At 40.9% G+C, this 21588-nt stretch overlaps 1 protein-coding gene across 2 annotated transcripts in view; it reads left to right on the forward strand.

Annotated features, from left to right (window-relative positions):
- cop1 (COP1 E3 ubiquitin ligase) overlaps positions 1 to 21588 on the forward strand; it is a 50841-nt gene that overhangs the window by 18801 nt on the left and 10452 nt on the right. For both annotated transcript variants that reach the window (XM_056293016.1, XM_056293017.1), the window contains exons 12-15: positions 3891 to 4034; positions 7532 to 7640; positions 15439 to 15520; positions 20276 to 20392. In XM_056293016.1, coding sequence (XP_056148991.1) covers positions 3891 to 4034; positions 7532 to 7640; positions 15439 to 15520; positions 20276 to 20392 — 452 coding nt within the window. The remainder of the gene's footprint in view (positions 1 to 3890; positions 4035 to 7531; positions 7641 to 15438; positions 15521 to 20275; positions 20393 to 21588) is intronic.

Here is a 21588-nt window from a genome sequence, read left to right on the forward strand (position 1 = left end):
AGGCTACAGCACTAACCACTGGGCCACCGTGTCGCCCCTGAATGGGCTGTTTTATTTTAATAGCTGTGTTGTTAACCATTTGTGGGGTTTTTTCCTGTTTTTATATATTTTTAGTGGTATCGTTTTTAGGTAAATTTTATATATATTTTTGTCTTTTCTGTTGCGCTGCTCTGGGTTGGGAGGAACAGCATTTTTATGTATGCAGATACATAAGGAAAATGACAATAAACTAAATCTTGAATCCTGGTCCCACAAATTCTGTCAGCCTGCTTCACAGTAAGCTTGGTTCCCTGACTAAAAACATCTGCTAGAAATCTTGGAGTTCTTTTTGATGCTGATCTCTGTTTTGATGCTCAAATGAAAAATGTTGTCTAGTCATGCGTTTGTCAACTCGGAAAAAATCTCCAGAATCGGATCATTCCTGTTTCCTACTGATTTACATAAGGTCATTCATGAATTTATTTTCTCACACCTTGACTACTGCAACGCACTTTATGACGAGATCAGTCAGAGCTCCCTTCACTGACTCCCAGCTGATACAGAACGCTGCTGTTTGGATTTTAACTGGCACCAAGAGATAACATATTACTACGGTACTTGCCAACTTACGCTGACTGCCTGTTACATTCCGCATTGATTTTAAAATTCTACTTATGAATTTCAAAGCATTAAATGGCCTTGCTCCAAATTATATCAAGGACTTATTAACCTCATATGTGCCTGGGCGTTAACTTATAGATCGGCTAGTGACCAAAGGTGACCGGGCCTTCGCTGTTAGAGCCCCCAAACTATGAAACAGTCTGCCTATCAAGATCAGACAGGCAACAACTTTAGTGTCTTTTAAATCTCTTCTTAAAATATTCTTTTATTGGAAAGTTTTTCTGAATGTTTGATATGTTGCTGCGTTTTATTATCCCACCTTTGACAGTTTACATTTTTGTGTAATCTCATTTTATTCCCCTCTGTTTTCAGGGGTTTTTTTTCTTTCAGTTTTCTTTTGTTTTAAGTTGTTTTTTTTATTATTATTATTTCTTTCTGTTAAGCACTTTGTAACTTTATTAAGAAAAGTGCTGTATAAAAAGCACTTGATGGCAGTTTACAGATCGAATCTGACAGAGTTTGAGAGGATATGCCAGGAAGAAATGGGATAAACTGCCCAAATCCAGGTGGAAAAGCTTGTAGACTTAACCAAGAAGACTCGAAGCTGTACTTGCTGCCAAAGGGCTTCTACAAAGCACTAAATTAAGGGTCTGAATTTAGTGTTTTCAGTTTTTGAGTTTTAATACATTTGAAAAAATTTCTAAAAACATGTTTTCACTTTGTGTTTAAGGGTTAGTGAGTGTAGGTTGTAGGGCAAAAATGGCAGTTATATCCATTTAAAATTAAATCTACAACACAAAGTGTGCAAAAAAGTGAAGGGGCCTGAATACTTTCTGAAGCCACTGTATGCTGTGAAGGTTTTAGCCTTTAATGTTGTGTATGGCTATGGAAACACAACAATGAGGATGTGAATATTTTATTTAAGAATTCGTAGACAAAAAGGGAAAGACACTTGAATTTTTTTTTTTGACGTGTGATAGTGAAGCTTCTTGATTTTTCTCTTTGCTGTGAAATGATAGCTTATTAAATGCCAAAATACAACAAAATTTGATGTAACTGGTGTTGCTGCCAATCTGCTTTTATCACAAATAATTACTTAATCTACACTACTCAGGCTGGTAGATACAGTCTCACTTTGAAATAAATGTCTTAAGTTAAAAAAAAATATTTGTCACCTCACAACTCTACAATCTTACTCATAGTTAAAAAAATTGCTGCAAAATAACTTTGTATTCTAGTTTAACATTAGGTGACAGGCATGGGCACAAGTCCATGAATACTGGGATGGCATCCAGTGCGTTACCTGTGCCCCCGTCCATAGCTTAGTGGTTGTGTCAGGAAGGGCATCCAATGTAAAATTTTGTCAAATCAGTACGCGGATTGACAAGACCATACTGGATCGGTCGAGGCCTGGGTTAACGATGGCTGCCATTGATGCTGTGCCCTCACATGGTACCGATGGAAAGTATAAAATCCCTTGTGTAGACCCCTGAAAAACAACAAGCCGAAAGAAGGTGATGATTCTGGTTAAAAACATGTAAGGGGATCATAGCTTTTACCGGAACTCACCAGGACAGACTATTTCAATGAAAGTCTGGTCATTATAGGCCCACTCAGTATTATATCATTATTGCTAAATAATCATGGGGGCTGTACACTCAAGAGTTTGCCTTATTTATGCTCTTAAATTACTCCGACTAACTGGATTTTTACTTTAGCCTTACTTTGAATTTGGCTGGAATTTATTTTCAACTCAACTTCCCTTTATTTCTGAGGTGTTTTTACCAGCAGAGGGTGCACCTAACATTTGATTTCCACAATGTAAAATCTTAAATCAGTCCACCATGCTTTTGTAAAGGGAAAATTATACTTTTAATACTGAGCATGATAATTTGTAATCTCTCTGCAAAACATAATTATAACAAAAGGTCTGTGATTTCTGACCCGCCTAGCTTGAAGTTACCCAGTCAGCAAACTAGATCTGACTATATAAAACACTTGGGGCTGGTTTCCCTGGGCACAGATTAAGCCTATTCCTGGGCTAAACTGACTTTTGAATTTAAAAAAATCAGTTAGGTCCAGGATTAAAGGGTTCAGGACTGGGAAATGGGCCCTTGCAGAGCATGTACGTTCTCGCTTTAATCTGTCTCTGCTTACTCACATTAATAAAAGGGATAAAACAGAGGACAGTGATGGTGGTGTCCATGTGTAAAGGATATAAATGGGTGTAAATGTAGAGGACATTGATGTAGTTATCATGTATAAAGGATATAAAGGAGCGTAGATGTAGAGGACGGCAATGGTGGTGTCCATTTATAAACGATATAAAGGGACGTAGAGCTAGGACAGTGATTGTGGTGTGGGTTAAACATCTCATTCTAGCAACTCACAAGTCTCCCCAGACTGTTTAGTCAGCTAACACCTGCATGTTGCCTTTCTACTTGCCTCATATTTTATTAGTCTAACGTGCTGGATCCCATATATGTTGCCTACGTCACATGGTTCTCAGCATGTATGGTGCCCCCATGTTATATAAGCAAATCAGGGGATCGATCATAATGTATGCTTTGCCTTGGAAGAAAAAAATGCATAGATTTTTCTCCTTCACAGCAGCCATGTGATCTAGTCTTTTTTTTTCTTTTTTTCTTTTAGCTGAATTTATCACCAGATCCGTCAGTTCTACCATCCTATGGTCATACTAACATGGTTTTGTCTTAAACACTGTAAAGAAGGTTTACTACCTCTTCAAGCCGGAAACGCGGTGCTTTGACGACCCAACTTTACTACCATTGCTTTCCCATTATAAGATATGACTTCTGTCTTAGTCATGATGACGATTTCATACTTTGTTCCCCAGGTGGTGTTCTTATCCTTAACCACTGGCAGTTTTGTTTTAAGTTTCTTCTAATGCTGTCTTTGTTTTCTTCCATAAGCCTTGACCACCATTCCCTTACTCCCAGAATAAACTAGTGATTCATGTCACTGAAAGCCTGTGTCAGATGGGACATACCTTGAATTCAAACCTTGCTGCTCATCCCTGGCTGATATTCCAGTGTGTTGCTTTATTGTTGAAGGGCAATATGGTATTTATATGTACACATAAATGGATGAAACGATCCCTTGCACTGTAGAAGGTGGACATCTATGGAGCGATAGAAATCTGGTTTGAATGTTTAAGGAAAGGGGTTTTGTATTATCTCATTGTGGATGCTTTGTTGAATTAGGCACATGACATGCTCAAACTATTTTCCATTTTCCATTCTCCCCCTTTGTGATGCTGCACATCTCAGTATTGAGTTTGACCGTGATTGTGACTACTTCGCCATCGCCGGTGTGACCAAGAAGATCAAGGTGTTTGAGTATGGCATGGTGATCCAGGATGCAGTGGACATCCACTACCCTGTCAATGAAATGACCTGCAACTCCAAAATCAGGTATAGGACACAACTCATGTAGGACTTCTGGTCTGCCTCACTGTGACCATTGTTGTTCATTTGAGGGGATTCTGTCTTTATCGACCTGAACTATTTCAAAATAAACTAGATTTTGCAGGCCCGACAAATTTTCTGTACCCCTTACAGGTTTTTTTAATTCGAAATTATGGTTTAAAGGTTTGTAAGTAGTAGTGCTGGTAATACATCACAGGGAAAAAAAAAGTTGATTTTTTTCTTTTAAGTCTTTACAGCCATAAAATACCTCAAAACATGACAGGAATGTGATAAGATTCCATTTTGGGACAATGTATGTGCCACCCCATCATTCAGAACTGGAATGTGTGGTAATCTAGGAAGGTGTGATGATCTGCAAGGCGTTTTAAACAATGATGTTGTTTGCCATGATCGTGAAGCATTGGATTTAGCAGTTTCTTTATCTGTATTGCTTTTTATCATTGAACAAAGCTGTTTTCTGTATCATCTTAAGTAAGTGGCTAGAAAATTATTTGTATCTTTAAAAATATAAGAACTCTTTTTAAACCTGCAGTACGGAAGTTTTGTGTTCCCCTTCTGGCAATGAGAGTAATTACTCAATTACAGTGCTCTCCACCAAGGAAAATTAAATGAGGAAACAGCAATGGGTTATCCGTGTTAGTCCTCACCATCGATCGCTTCCTTTTTTTTGGACTTTAATCTCTCCTCTAAATGCCGAGTTTATTTTTTCTCTGGAGCATTAGAAACTTTTCTTAGATGCCTCTAAGTTTTTTTTCCGCCATACGCCCTTTTCACGCCGCGGCCATCTTGGATTTTTAAAAAACCAAGTGGTGTGAATTTAGCCACGCCCCCTTCTTACTCAATCGGAAATCAATGCAGCCGGGGCCAGCAGCAAACATGGTTTGGACTACCAACCTCGAGCACCTACCGTCATTTACCACAATATGAAAACTAAGCTAGATCTTTTCTTTTTCGAGTACTTTCTGCCTGACCTGTGCCAGTGAGGAGAGACACACACACAGGGCTGTATTCAAAGAAGCTGTTTAATCACAATAAAATAAAAGATAAGATACATTTCATTTTTATACGGTACATTCAATATTTATACATTAGATTGTCCCATCTACACTATTTTCATTCTTTGTGCTGGTTCATTTTAAACTAAAATATGTTCGGTCAACTGTCATTCTGCTGTAGCAATAAACTGGAACTCGCTACCAACTCAAATCATCAATTGTTTACTAAACTAAGATAGTGATTGCTCATCTCAAGGTGTAGGCTAAAAAATGGGACTGTACTGAAATGAAGTTAAATATGTTTCAATCTATCTAAGGTTTGTGTGCACTATTTTCTTGTCAGCTGAATTTAACAAAGGTTTAAAACAGTGGTCCCAGAAAATTTGTTAGGAGAGCACACACAGTCCACAGTTGGTTGACTGTTCACTTAGTGAAAGGGGTATGACTCCATCAAAAATGTGGTACTCCTTTATGCGTCTTATTGACCGTTCGACATGTATTCTCAAGCCAGCAATACTCTGTGTGTCTGTGAGCTCATCACAGCTAAACTGTCCACTTGGGCCTAAAAATGCAGGGATGACAAGTTTTACATCTATTTCATCGAGCAGGTCTTTGATAAGGAAGCCCTTATCGGCCATAACCTCATCACCTGACTCTGAGAGGTCCAGAACACCTGACCTCTTAGTTATCTCCTTATCAGAAATACATCCTGTGTATAGATTACTTACCAGGCTAACTGACCCCGAGGGAGTGATCCCAATTAGGGATTTCAGTGTAGTGTTACTTTTATAATGGGAGTATGTCATGGTGTTCAAAACCTTCGAACTAGCTGTCTCGATGCGGATCTCTGTGCAGTCTAGTATCACTCTTGTGTTTGGGTAGAATTCCCTGAATACTGGTGGCATTAGCTCGTCTACTGCTGCTCTACTAGGCCATATTGGGAGGGTCCCTAACATAAAGAGCAAATAGTTGGCCCACGTCATACAGTTCCTGCTGACTGTGGCCGGCGACACATTGAATCGTACAGATAAATCCAGAGCAAAAAAGCCCTGCCTCACACGGCACAAGAACAGGAAAAACTGATCAATCAGCGATAAATGCTCTGCATGGAAGCCAGACACAGAAATGTGTTCTAGGTTATGGCTGTTCCTTTGCATTTGAGTCCATCGCACCATGGACTCTGCAGTAGGCTGTAAAGCTAGGAAGAGTGCTTTGAGGGTGTGGTAATCCTTAAAACCAATGTAAAACCTGATCAGATTGGGCGCACACTGGAAGCGTTCTAGACCAAAACGCTCACTTTTCAGCTTTTTATTTTTGTCCTCCAGGAAAGCGATGCATTTCTTTACTGCGTCAAGCTGGTCTTCCACAGAAAGGGGCTTCACGTCGTAGTCATGATCAGGTAGAGTCGCCCAAACCTCACTGGACACATGAGGGTATGTCATACATGTGGGAAGCAATATAAATCCACACATTTTCCTGTTATCAAGATGATGTGTCAGAACAGAGCTATCCACTATTGAAAGATTAGTGAATATATATATATACATATATATACAGATTTATCTCTTTCCCTTCTTTGATAGGAGTTGCAGGATGGTACACAGCAGTACGACATGTTGCTTCCAGCAGTGTTTTCAATGAAGTAAGAAGGGGGCGTGGCTAAATTCCCACCGCTTGTTTAATTTTTAATCCAAGATGGCCGCGGCGTGAAATGGGCGTATTGTTGCCAATCCCGGAAGCTTTCTGGCAGAAAGCCCTGAAGGCAAGCCAATCAGAGGCATGCAAACGCTTCGTCACATAGAAGTTCAGCTCTGACAAAACAATCATTGCTGGTTGACATAAAACGCATCACCACCGGTGCTCCAGCTCGGGAATGTTGCACCAGATAACAAATTTAAAACTCTGGTATACTGCGAAATACAGAGAGATTAGGGGTTTAGGAATCGGGCAATGCAGTGCCTTGCTGCAGCGGTGTGCGGCGGTGTGGGCGTGTCACCGCATGGGCCATTGCGATCAGTGATCGAGCGATCATGGCCCATGTGGGCGTCTTCGGTCTGATGCCGGCTTACGTGATTGGCCACTGCAGTGTGACGTCGGGTTGCGTTGCGGCATAAGTTAAATCTGGCTCAACTTTCTTGCCAGACATTGCTGCGTTTTTTTCCGGAACCCCCTGCGACAAGCACTGCCACATTCAAAATGAATGGGAGGACTTTTGACGCATTGCCTGATTCTGTCTGAATCCAGCCTTAATCATTGTGTGAACTCATTTGGCAAGGGCTTGAATGTCATGGATGTTTGTTTATATATTAAGGTCCAGCACTCTAGCTTTAAAAAAAAAAAAAAACATTGGAAAAAGTTCTTAGTGTTGGTTTAAAACGGAGGCCCTTAATTTACTTAAATGCATTTTGAGTCGTTGCAAGCCTTTTTTGTGTGGTTTTGTGTAATGTAACTTGAAAAGGTGAACTGACTCAACCTTATTAATGGTAGCTGTATCAGCTGGAGCAGTTACCACAAGAACTTGTTGGCCAGCAGTGACTATGAGGGCACAGTCATCCTGTGGGATGGATTCACCGGCCAGCGGTCCAAAGTTTACCAGGTATGATGGATGGGGCCAACAGCAAGGTATTTACGCAACAAGGTTTAGCTCTGTTTCTTATGAGATCATCCATCCCTGCAGAGAACCAATTTGTATCTCTCTTCTTAGAGGTTTTTTTTTTTGGATGGTTTTGGGTGGGGTAATTTTGGTTCTGAGACCCAAGTTCACACGTCTAAATTAATGTAAAACACCAATGCTAAACATCAAATGTACAGATGCTGATAGCTGATGTCTTTGTTAAACTGTTGTTGGTGATTGATAAATTCCCATGATGTGATAGATGCGCATTATTCTGAAAGTGAACTGTCACTGACTCTTATAAATTAACTACATTGGCAAAGGAACATCGTGACTGCCAGGAAAACTTAGAGCCACTGATACCAGTATTTAATATCTCAGTATATGTACTAATGGTTTTGTATACCTCCCAAAGGTAGAAGAGGTTTACTTATATGGTGAGGGTAAATTCTCAACTATTCAAAAGTGACGTCATAGTCAATGGTCAGAATCAGAAATTCTTTTATTGCCATGTGCAGGGCTACAGGGTGTGACCTAAAATCAGGCAAGTACGACTAAACATTTTCATTGGTCCCTGAAATTTAACAGGTCTGTGTGTGTGTGTGTGTGTGTGTGTGTGTGTGTGTGTGTGTGTGTGTGTGTGTGTGTGTGTGTGTGTGTGTGCTACCCACATTCTGCGAAGACTGCATCCTACTCTGCCTCTGACCCTGATGGTCTACCCTAACCATCTCACTCCTCATGCCTAAACCTAGCCAATCTAACCAATGAAGGCAGTGAGTACTAGCCAATCAGAGGGGTCTTTGCGGAATGCAGGTGGTAAAAAAATAAGGCATGTGCATGTGTGGGACCGCACCACGTAATCCTCCTCAAGCCATATCACAACCTTAAATCATACCGCTAATTCAAAATGAAGAGAACATTTGATATTTTTTCATCAAGAAATTATCAGTGCATATGGGAACTGACAAAAAAGGTAACACTTAAAATGTATTATTATTGTAGCATCCAATGGTGCGATGAAACATTTTGGGTGCACCTAAATGAAAAAGTTAGGCGCACTAGTGGAACCAGTGTAAAAAGTTAGTCTGGAGCCCTGATGTGCATTACATGCACTAGGAATTGAGTCTTTATCATGCATGCTCAAATATCCAGGCGAAGAAATAACAGAAAATTGAATCAGTTCATCTGGACACAACTTTTATGTGTATATATATATATATATATATATATATATATATATATATATATACAGTGCATCCGGAAAGTATTCACACCCCTTCACTTTCCCCACATTTTGTTATGTTACAGCCTTATTCCAAAATGGATTAAATTCCTTCTTTTCCTCCATACAATACCCCATAATGACAAAGTGAAAAAGGTTTTGTAGAAATTTTTGCAAATTTATTAAAAATAAAAAACTGAAATATTGCATGTATTCACACTCTTTACTCAGTACTTGGTTGAGGCACCCTTGGCGGGGATTACAGCCTCAAGTCATCTTGGGTATGAAGCTACAAGCTTGGCACACCTATATTTGGGGTATTTCTCCCATTCTTCTCTGCAGATCCTCTCGAGCTCTGTAAGGTTAGATGGGGAGCGTCGCTGCACAGCTATTTTCAGGTCTTTCCAGAGATGTTCAATGGGGTTCAAGTCTGGGCTCTGGCTGGGCCACTCAAGGACATTCACAGACTTTTCCCAAAGCCACTCCTTCGTTGTCTTGGCTGTGTGCTTAGGGTCGTTGTTGTGTTGAAAGGTAAACCTTCGCCCCAGTCTGAGGTCCTGAGCGCTCTGGAGCAGGTTTTCATCAAGGCTCTCTCTGTACTTTGCTCCATTCATCTTTCCCTCGATCCTGACTAGTCTCCCAGTTCCTGCCGCTGAAGAACATCCTCACAGCATGATGCTGCCACCACCATGCTTCACTGTAGGGATGGAATTAGCAAGGCGATGAGAGGTGCCTGGTTTCCTCCAGACGTGACGTTTGGCATTCAGGCCAAAGAGTTCAATCTTGGTTTCATTAGACCAGAGAATCTTGTTTCTCATGGTCTGAGAGTCCTTTAGGTGCTTTCTGGCAAACTCCAAGCGGGCTGTCATGTGCCTTTTACTGAGCAGAGGCTTCCATCTGGCCATTCTACCATAAAGGCCTGATTGGTGGAGTGCTGCAGAGATGGTTGTCCTTCTGGAAGATTCTCCCATCTCCACAGAGGAACGCTGGAGCTCTGTCAGAGTGACCATTGGATTCTTGGTCACCTCCCTGACCAAGGCCCTTCTCCCCCGATTGCTCAGTTTGGCTGGGCGGCCAGCTCTAGGAAGAGTCCTGGTGGATCCAAACTTCTTCCATTTACGAATGATGGAGACCATTGTGCTCTTCGGGACCTTCAAAGCTGTAGAAATTTTTTTGTACCCTTCCCCAGATCTGTGCCTCGATATAGTCCTGTCTCGGAGGTCCACATACAATTCCTTTGACTTCATGGCTTTGTTTCTGCTCTGACATGCACTGTCAACAGTGGGACCTTATATAGACAGGTGTGTGCCTTTCCAAATCATGTCCAATCAATTGAATTTACTACGGGTGGACTCCAATCAAGATGTAGAAACATCTCAAGGATAATCAGTGGAAACAAGATGAACCTGAGCTCAATTTTGAGTGTCATAGCAAAGGGTGTGAATACTTATGTACATGCAATATTTCAGTTTTTTATGTTTAATAAATTTGCAAAAATTTCTACAAAACCTTTTTCACTTTGTCATTATGGGGTATTGTGTGTAGATTGATGAGAACAAAAAGGAATTTAATCCATTTTGGAATAAGGTTGTAACATAGAAAATGTGGGGAAAGTGAAGGGGTGTGAATAATTTCCGGATGCACTGTGTATATATACATATATATATCAACACGGATACAGGAAAAAAGATTTTAATACATTGCAGTACAGGCCTGTTTCGTGCGGTCAAAAAAAAAATACCATCGTGTCCTCTTGAAGGAAAATGCCAGATAGAGGGCATCGGTGACAAGAGAAGACAACTACAATGTGGACACTTACGTGGGATTAACAGAGGGCCCTTTTAAAATTAGGTTTAACACCCATATGAGTAGCTTTAGAAATAAGCATGCGAAAAATGCAACGGCCTTAAGCCGCCACATTTGGTCATTGGTAGACAAGAATATCAGTTATTCTGTCTCATGGAAAATCCTTGCAAAGAGTAGTGCATATTCAGTTAGGGGTAAAAGATGTAACCTGTGCTTGGCAGAAAAGTAATTTATTATTTGCAGACCTGATATGTCCACCTTGAATAATAGAAACGAATTGGCCACCAGTTGTAGACACCGAAAAAAATATCTCCTTTGTAACTATAAGTAAAACGTCGTTATTATTCTCCCCCTCCATTAGATGATACACATATGACATTTATTAGAGTTTTTTTAAATATTTTCTTTATATTTTAACTCCCTGTCCTTCCCACTGTGCCCCAACTCCACCCCAATATATAATTCACATGAATTACCTTGTTATATTTTTAATGTACGCCATTTCAACAGTGCCCTGGCCCCTAAATGCTTTTCAAAACAAACCCCAGTCCCATTGGTTATAATGTTTTCTACCTCTCCATCGGTTGCTGTTCATCATAAGTACCTACCCCATTGGTTGTTATAGTTTGAATGTTTCCCATCTGATTGGTCGCTGTCCAACCGAAATTAGGGGCGTGATGCTGGGCAACGCAAACTGTATGATTCTTTGTGAAAACACTAGCAGCTGATGAGTGCAAGACACATGAAACAGGCCTGTACTACAATGTGTTAAAATCTTTTTTCCTGTATCCATGTTGATATTCCGTTCCTCATTAGTTGAGCACTCACCATTGAAAGTTTCGGAAAAAAACGCTATATATATATATATATATATATATATATACACACACACACACACACACACACACACACACACACACACACATATATATTCCCCCCCCCCCATTTTTCTCCCCGATTGTACTTGGCCAATTACCCTATTTTCTGAGCCATCCCAATCACTGCTCCACTCCCTCTGCCGAGCTGGGGAGGGCTGCAGACTACCACATGCTTCCTCTGATACACGTAGAGTTGCCAGCTGCTTCTTTTCACCTGACAGTGAGGAATTTCACCAGGGGGATGTATCATGTGGGAGGATCACGCAATTCCCCCCCAGTTCCCCCTCCCCCCTGAACAGGTGCCCCAACCGACCAGAGGAGGCGCTAGTGCAGCGACCAGGACACATACCCACATTCGTCTTCCCACCCGCAGACACGGCCAATTGTGTCTGTGAGGATGCCCGACCAAGCGAGAGGTAACACTAGGATTTTAACCGGCAATCCCCGTGTTGGTAGGCAATGCAATAGACCGCTACGCTACCTGGATGCCCCTGGACACAACGTTTATTGAGAGAAATGTTTCATTACCCATCTAAGTGACCTCTTCAGTCTCAACTGACTGCAGGTATCCCCACCCTTATAAACAATACAGTGGCATAACGACAAAAAAAAACGATCGGTTTCATATGCAAATTGCCGTGAGCATTAACTAGAGTTACAATGGCCATTTGTACTATTCATAGAGGATTTGGAGATGTTGTTTTATGGATCGCTGATTCCGTGGCTGTGATCGATTCCACTAGCGGGATTTGCCTCAGCGTGTCAGCAAATTCAGCAAGGATGTCTTTCTCCACCCTGGTGAGTTGTTTGTTGGAGTGGGCTGTACATCTGTCACAATCTTACATTGCTGTGATTGCAACTATTCCCCAATTTCTGTGAATAGTACACATTGCCATTGTAACTCTAATTAATGGTCATGGCAATTTACATATGAAACCGATCGAAGTTTTGGGTATAGTTTTTGGTATAGTATCTATATCTATATACTATACACACACACACACACACACACACACACATATATATATATATATATATATATAGATATATATATACACAAACACACACACACACTCACACAGAATGGGTCGTTCTAAAGAGCTCAGTGAATTCAAGCGTGGTACTGTCATGGGATGCCACCTTTGCAATAAGTCAGTCTGTGAAATTTCTTCCCTGATAGATATTCCATGGTCAACTGTAAGTGGTATTATTGAAAAGTGGAAGTGTTTAGGAACAACAGCAACACAGCCACGAAGTGGCAGACCATGTAAAGTCACACAGCGAGGTCAATGAGTGCTGAGGTGCATAGCGCGTAAAAGTCGCCAACGCTCTGTTGACTCAATAACCGCAGAGTTCCAAACTTCCTCTGACATTAACATCGGCACAAAAACTGTGCGCCAGGAGCTTCATGGAATGGGCTTCCATGGTCTTTTTTAATGTGTGTGTGTGTGTGCGTGCGTGTGTGTGTGTGTGTGTGTGTGTGTGTGTGTGTATATACAGTGCTGCTTGAAAGTTTGTGAACCCTCCAGACATGGTCACTGTTTTTGTAAAAAACATTAAAATAAGCTTATTACACATCCATCCAAATCCCAATTTGTAAAGCACACCTTCCAAATAATGGACACACACACAAAAAGAGATATATTTTAATTATTTAATTCAACAAAGGTGGTTTATTTCACAAAAACTGAAAATTTAACATGTGCAAAAGTATGTGAACCCTTGTATTAGTAACTTGTGGCTCCTCCTTTTGAGGCCATTACTTCAACCAAACGTCTTCTGTAACCACTAACCAGTCTCTCGCATCTGCTTATGGGGATTTTTGCCCACTCCTCCTTGCAGAACTCAGCCAGTTGAGAGAGGTTGGAGGGCCATCTGGTATGTACCAACTTCTTCAGGTCTCGCCACAACATTCCAATTGGATTAAGGTCCGGACTTTGACTAGGCCAATCCAGAGTACGAATCCTCTTTGTCTGAAGCCATTCCTTTGTAGTTTTGCTGGAATGCTTTGGGTCATTGTCTTGTTGCATAATCCATTTTCATCCCAGCTTCAACTCCCTGACTGATGGCAGGAGATTCTGATCAAGAATTTGTTGATATGCCGGAGAATTCATGGTTCCTTGGATAATATGGAGTCGTTGAGGTCCAGAAGCAGAAAAGCAGCCCCAGACCTTCACATTTCCACCACCATGCTTCACTGTTGGGAGGAGGTTCTTTTCTTCATATGCAGTGTTGGCTTTTCTCCAAACTTGTTGGTTTTGATTATGACCAAATAATTCTATTTGGGACTCGTCTGTCCAGAGAATGGACTTCCAGAAGGCCTCTGGTTTGTCCAAGTGCTCTCTGGCAAAGTTGAAACGGGCAGCTTTATTCTTTTTTGAGAGCAGAGGCTTCCTTCTAGCAACCCTCCCATGAATGTTATGGCGATTCAATTTTTGTCTGATTGTAGACGCATGCACATTTGTCCCAGATGCTACCAGAGAGGTCTGCAACTCTCTAGAGGTGATGTGTGGGTTGGCCTTTACCTGATTTATTATTTTTCTGGTGCTTCTGGGTGATAGTTTTGATGGGCGTCCACTTCTAGGCAGAGTTGCTGTCATGTTGAAGGCCCTTCATTTGTAAATTATTTGTCTTACAGTGGATGGATGGAGCAGGAATCTTTTGGAGATGGTCTTATAGCCCTCCCCAGACTGATGGGCTGTCACTACCCTCTTCTTCATGTCCTCGGATATCTCCTTTGCTCTCGGCATTGTTGATTTGTATGGGACCACAGTGGTTTGGTTGGTTTCCTCTCTCTTTTAATTAGTGCAGACCAAACCCTTTTCCAAGGACGTCTCATTTCATTGGTCTGCTTAAATGATTAATTAAGCACCCAAATGTGTTTCACCACAGTCTGTTACCTGCTTGACTTAACCAACGCAGCTGGGGGTTCACTTACTTTTGCACATACACTAATTCCATGTTTCGTGTAGTTTTTGGGCTACTTAAACAGGTCCCACTAAACGAGTACATGCAATTGATAAACATATATCTGACATTTCATACATAAAAACTGGTGATGATAAAATAAGAAAATCATGGTAAAACAACAGAAACATCTAAACTGCTCAAGGGGTTCACATACTTTCAAGCAGCACTGTATATAACTTTGTTAAACGAAACACTCAACGGTAGGGAAAGTACTCAACAAATAAGGAGCAAACTAATCCAGTGAGTCAAGTAAATTCTTTATGAGACAGTACATGACGTCATGGATGACGAGGCAATAAATGGGATGTTCTTTCCCGTGTAGCTTTATTGACAGCTGATGATTGGATTGCTTATGGCATGAAGCAGGCTTGTGCTGTCTCATGGAGAATTTTCTTGACTCTGGTTTATATATATGGTCCGGTGAGTCAAGTGGATTCTGTGTGGGACAGTGCAAGCTATATATTTTTTTTTTCTCCACATTTATTTTATTTAAGACAGTATTTTTCTTCCACTCGCAGCCGTACCAACAATGCAAAGCTAAATTCTTAGTGCATGTGATGCTCATGGCAATAAAATAATTTCTGATTCTGATGGTAATCGTGAAATAAAGTTATTAGGCAGTGAAAAGCAAATTTTTACAGCAGGAATCAAACCTTTTCCAATTGTAAAAAAAAAAAAATGTTTCTAAGACGGAATTTGCCATTTTATAAAAACATGCTGCTACTGCTACATGTCCTGACATTATATTTTAGCCAAAACCAAAACACTGAATATCCCATCACGCTTAACCACTGTGATGGGAAATTGTTGAACGGAAATATTCTCGTTGGAAATGTTCCTTTAAAGCATCTTTTAGTTAAATTGATCTTTTATGCCCTGTTTCTTGATGCTGTTATGTTTTCAGGAGCATGAAAAAAGGTGTTGGAGTGTTGACTTCAATCTGATGGATCCCAAGCTATTGGCCTCTGGCTCTGATGATGCTAAAGGTAACTGAAAATAACTCAGTCCAATATCACCACAATTCTTTTTTTTTTTTTAAATCCTTGCTCTAAAAACAGTTGACACTTTTTTAAAAATTAAGCCAATTTACCTCATTTTTTAAGATAATATATCAAACCGTGTTAAAGAGTAATCATATTCTTAACTACAACGACTTAATAACTACAGTTACATGAAGAGTAATGGTAGTTATTTGAGTGAAAAACTGAAATAAATGGCTCCATTTCAATAAAAGTGACCAGTCCAGGATGTCATCTCAATATTTGTATGGCAATATAATAGTATCCACATTTTCTGTGAGAAATCTGACAACGTTGCACCCCTGCTCGGCTAAAGTCTGCTGTTGACATGCAGACTTGATTACTTTCGTGTCCAAGTGCTCTTGTCCACAGACAAGTCACACGAGAAAAAAAAAAAAGAAAAAAATTATATGTTAATGTTAAAGCCCCCAGTGATCAGAGAGTCTCAAAGATGCTCACAAATAGGAAGTCGGGAGAGGGAGTCTGTGCTAGTAGTTGGCTGGGATCAAAGATGTGAAAGGGATGAAGCACAACTCATTGGGAGGTGATGTTACTCTTTATGTATCAAAGTATTGTACATTATTTTTTCAGGACAATTTTAAATTTTGTGTTCCCGGTCCAAAATGACCACCGCATTATAGCTGATTATAAAATCTATAACAATACATCTATTATCAGCTAATGTTGTTTTAGATCTTTTTATCAACTTAAGTTCTTGTGAACATAACAAGTTTTGAACATCTATTTGCTATTTATGGCCTGTATGCCTCATTGACCTGAGCTAATACAACTCGTTTTTGAGTAAAAAATTCATAATGTATGGATTATTTTGACCATAACAAATACTCACATGAAACGTATTGTGCTATTTATCACAGACTACTTTGTGTCAAAGTTTAACAAGGACATTTGTTTTGAAACCATTTCAAATTTTTGAATGGTGGCACAAAATAACGTCTGTTGTGTTCCCTGTCAAAACTGGCCAGTATGATTTTATTAGTAAAGAATGGACATAGGCCCAAAAGTACACATGAAAACTTTAATCATATTACAAAATAAATGTTTGAACACATTAAAGAACAACAGTAACAATAACAGCATTACTGATAATAACAAAAACATTAAAATGTTCACAATCTGTCAATCAGTGGTGGTTAAATTTTGTGCGTTCTCATGAAGATGTTGGACAATACGTGGTGGTAGTTGCATGTGCCTTACAAATATATGCACTGCATTTATGGCACATAATGCTTGTTCTGACATCTCTTGGTGCACACAGATTGCACCTCTTCCTTTTGTCTCTTCTGTCTCTGGCGGCCATAGCTCTTGCTTCTGGTCCTTGTATATCTATCACCAATCTAGCAGAGGATGGCGTTCGAGGAAGGTGTTGGCGCCTTTGAATTAGGGTTGCCACCATGGCTTTCCTCAACTCTTCTAGGAATAGTCTTCTCTTGAAGAATTTTCCTTGCTTCCAGCCCGGATTTACCTCCATCCACACCACAAACGCATTGTATGCCGACACATCTAAGATGTTGAAGAACACTACCATGGGACAACGTGCTGTCATCCTCTTACACAAGAGTATGTACGAGTAATCTGCAAAAGTACAACAATCGGTAAATAAAATAACAAGTGATACTTAATGTCTTGCATAGTAACGTTAAAATTTCATCAAAGCATTGTTTTAATTTATCACATCTAAAACATTTATTTACATCTTCAAATGAATAAAATTGACTCCATATTGTTCACAAATTCAATGAGCATTTCACCAAACAACATGTCTTATTTTTATGATGTAAATAAAACAATCTGGTAATAGAAGAAAAAAAGTACATGAGACTTGAAAGAGAAACAGTAACATACCTTATCAAAGTTGATAATTCCCCCTTTGTTCCTGTTGTAATCCAGGACAGCGTTGCCCCCCCCTTTTCTCCCTAATTGTGTCCGGCCAATTACCCCACTTTCTGTGCCATCCCGGTCACTGCTCCACCCCCTCTGCCGATCCGGGGAGGACTGCAGACTACCACATACCTCTGATACATCTGGAGTCGCCAGCTGCTTCTTTTCACCTGACAGTGAGGAGTTTCGCCAGGGGTACGTAGCGCGTGGGAGGCTCACGCTGTTCCCCTCAGTTCCCCCTCCCCCCTGAACAGTCGCCCCGACCAACCAGAGGAGGCGCTAATGCAGCGACCAGGACGCATACCCACATCCGGTTTCCCGCCTGCAGACACGGCCAACCATGTCTCCAGGGATGCCCAACCAAGCCGGAGGTAACCCAGGGACTCGAACTACCGATCCCCGTGTTGGTAGGAAACGGAATAGACCACTACGCTACCTGGACGCCCAGCATTGGGCTTCTTGTCCTCCCTGGTACTCACAGCGGCATCCTTGTGCAGAGTTGTCATCAAAAGCACATTCTTCTTTTTCTTCGGGCAGTAGGACACAAGAGTGTGTGTATCGGTGAAGGTAAATTTAGAGGAAAAACGATCCTTGTCCTTGGTAGTGAGTAAGGCAGGAGGCAACTCAGGCTTGTTCCTTCTGACCGTCCCCACCACGGTCATTTTTTTTTTGGCGCAGCTCCTGACCAAGAGCATATAAGGTGAAGACATTGTCGCATTATGTTGTGCCCCTGGAGACCTGCAGTCATTTCCAGAATCACCCGCTTCCCTGGCTCCTTTCAGGAACACCGTCAGCAGGTTTCCTGGTGTAAACCTGCATGTTCCAGGCATAACTTGTCCTGGCATCACATGCTACCCATATCTTTATTCCATATTTAGACGGTTTGCTTGGCATATAATGTTTGAATGGGCCGCGTACCCTAAAAGTGACCAGATGCTCATCCACTGTGATGTCTGGACTTGGGTTATAGATGATTGGCAGGTACTTTGCCAAACCTCTCTGTTTGCTGCCAGTGTGTCTTGTTGACGGCGGCCTGGTCTTGTATCACAGTTGTCAAAGCGAATCACCTGTAACAACACATGAAATGTCTGGCGTGACATAGTCGAACGAAAAATTGCCCGACCAGACTCTGCATCCCATAAACTGGTGGTAGATTCGTTTCTGGATCTGTACACACCAGACAAAATCAAGAGACCAACGTATGCTTGGACCTCTGTCTGGTCTACCTCCTTCCAGTTGTCTTTGTAAACGCATCTCCCCTCCAAGTTGGTGATGTTTATCACTATAGTTTTGATTGACTCTGTCAGGAACAGTTCGAAGCAGGATTTTGTCATCAACCCGGGATATGGCATATCTTGTTGGCCCTGGGGTCATCCTGATAACATTTTCAGCGGACAGCCGACCTCTACTCTCAGGTGGGAATGAAGACCAGGACAAATTCCCTTTCTTTAACCGGAATATAACAAAAAACTCAGCAGGGCCCTCTTCCTCATCACTGGATTGTTCCACATCAGTTGTCTCTTGGTCTGGATCATATTCCGTGTTGTCTTCAACTTCTGACCCCTCCTCTAATGCATCTTCACTGTCAGTTTCCTGGCCTCTCTTCTCCTCACCAGTGCAGTGATCAAAGATTGATCAAGAGCCTCACATACAGTATATCATTTGGTCATTGTGGTGCCACAAAATGAATTGTGAGCAAGGCCTCAAAAAAGCTTTGTATACCAGAGTTGCAAGAAAAGTTCTGTATGTTATCGAAAAAAAATGTTATCATTGTTTGTGAGAATGCCAACAGGTGTGGTTCCTGTGGGCAAAAGATTCTATTGGGGAAATGTTCCCGTGGGGGTTGTCATGGAAGCCAAGAAGGGGAGTGAGGTGTGTGCCAATAGGTGTGGTTCTTGTGGGCAAAAGAGTCTATAGGGAAAGGGTTCCCATGGGGATTGCCATGGATGAGGTGTGTGTGTGTGTGTGTGTGTGTGTGTGTGTGTGTGTGTGTGTGTGTGTGTGTGTGTGTGTGTGTGTGTGTGTGTGTGTGTGTGTGTGTGTGTGTGTGTGTGTGTGCATGCTCAAACACACATGCATGTAGGGGGTATGGGAGAGGAAGCCTACAGTTAAATTCATGGTGTGTGTGTTTTATATATTTTGCTATTTTTATATATTCTGCTCTGTTGTTACTTTTAATTAATCAGTGTTTATGGCACTTTTATTTATTATACTAACTCAGTTTTAAACTTGTCTGTACTTTTATAAAATTTGCCTGTACTTTTATTTTTTTTGTGAGGGAGGGATTTTATTTTTTTATTGTGTGAAGCACTTTGTGTTACATTTGTTTGTATGAAAAGGGCTATACAAATAAAATCTGATTGATTGATTGATTGATTGATTGATAGATATGATGAATGGGCATGTGACTGAGCTCAATTGTATATACCAATTGTAGTCTCATCTGTTCATTTGTAATGAACGATCATTTTGGACTGGGAACACCACAGGTATAGAAAAGTTAAATAAAACACCCAAAATTAAATGAAAATTATCAAAATTTATTTTGTGTGTTCAGATGCCCTGTGTGGACAAAGTCATTGAACCTTATGGCAAGCAGATTAAATGAACTACATTTTTCAGAGAGAAAAGCTGTAAATCAGTCCAATTAAATGAACTACATTTTTCAAAGAGAAAAGTTGTAAATCGGTCAAATTAGACCAGAATACAGCAGGAGATTATACTAAAATTTTATTAATTACATTTTATTTGGTATTTTTCCTCCAATTATTTCAGTCTTTTTGCCCTAATCTTGAGTTTGAATATTGTTTTGTTTTTCAGTGAAGTTATGGTCAACCAACCTTGACAACTCGGTGGCCAGCATTGAGGCCAAGGCTAATGTCTGTTGTGTTAAATTCAGTCCCACCTCCAGGTATCATTTGGCCTTTGGCTGTGCAGGTAAGTTGAAGATCGTCAATATAAATGGTTAAGTTTTTCAGGATAACATCATATTTTAATATAAAAACACATCTTGTGTTATAATGCCTTTGATTCTTGCTTTTATTTTTTTATGTAGAAATGATTGGAGCTCCCTGCACACCTGTTATAGCCAACAGAGTATTTATTTAGACTACAGCTTGTTCAAAATGTTACAGCCAGACTCCTGATAGGAATTAAAGGCACTATTTTCTCCATTTTTTAATTTTTGATTTATGGGACTACATCAAGGATTGGCTCTGAGCCCTTTCTTGTTTGCAATGGTGTTGGACAGGTTGACGGACGAGATCAGGCAGGAGTCTACGTGGACTATGATGTTTGCGGATGACATTTGTGATCTGTAACGAGATTAGGATGCAGGTTGAGGAGAGCCTGGAGAGGTGGAGGTATGCACTGGAGAGAAGAGGAATGAAAGTCAGTAGGAGCAAGATGAAATACCTATGCGTGAATAAGAGGGAGGACAGTGGAATGGTGAGGATGCAATGAGTAGAGGTGATGAAGGCGTATGAGTTTAAATACTTAGGGCCAACTGTCCAAAGTAACAGAGAGTGCAGAAGAGAGGTGAAGAAGAGAGTGCAGGCAGGGTGGAGTGGATGGAGAAGAGTGTCAGGAGTGATTTGCGACAGAAGCGTACCAGCAAGAGTTAAAGGGAAGGTTTACAAAATGGTTGTGAGACCAGCTGTATTATGTGGATTGGAGACAGTGGCACTGACGAAAAGTCAGGAGGCAGAGCTGGAGGTGGCAGAATTGAAGATGCTAAGATTTTCATTGGGAGTGACGAAGAAGGACGGGATTAGGAATGATTATATTAGAGGGACAGCTCAGGTTGGATGGTTTGGAGACAAAGCAAGAGAGGCAAGATTGAGATGGCTTGGACATGTGTGGAGGAGAGATGCTGGGTATGTTGGGAGAAGGATGCTGAATATGGAACTGCCAGGGAAGAGGAAAAGAGGAAGGCCAGAGAGGAGGTTTATGGATGTAGTGAGAAAGGACATGCAGGTGGCTGGTGTGACAGAGGAAGATGCAGAGGACAGGAAGAAATGGAAACGGATGATCTGCTATGGCGACCCCTAACGGGAGCAGCCGAAAGTAGTAATAGTAGTAGTAGTTACAGTTGCAATGTAGGATGTAGTTTAAAAAAAATGTTGACCATGATC

Source organism: Lampris incognitus, chromosome 14 (genome assembly GCF_029633865.1).
Source record: "Lampris incognitus isolate fLamInc1 chromosome 14, fLamInc1.hap2, whole genome shotgun sequence".
NCBI classification, from domain to species: Eukaryota; Metazoa; Chordata; class Actinopteri; order Lampriformes; family Lampridae; genus Lampris; species Lampris incognitus.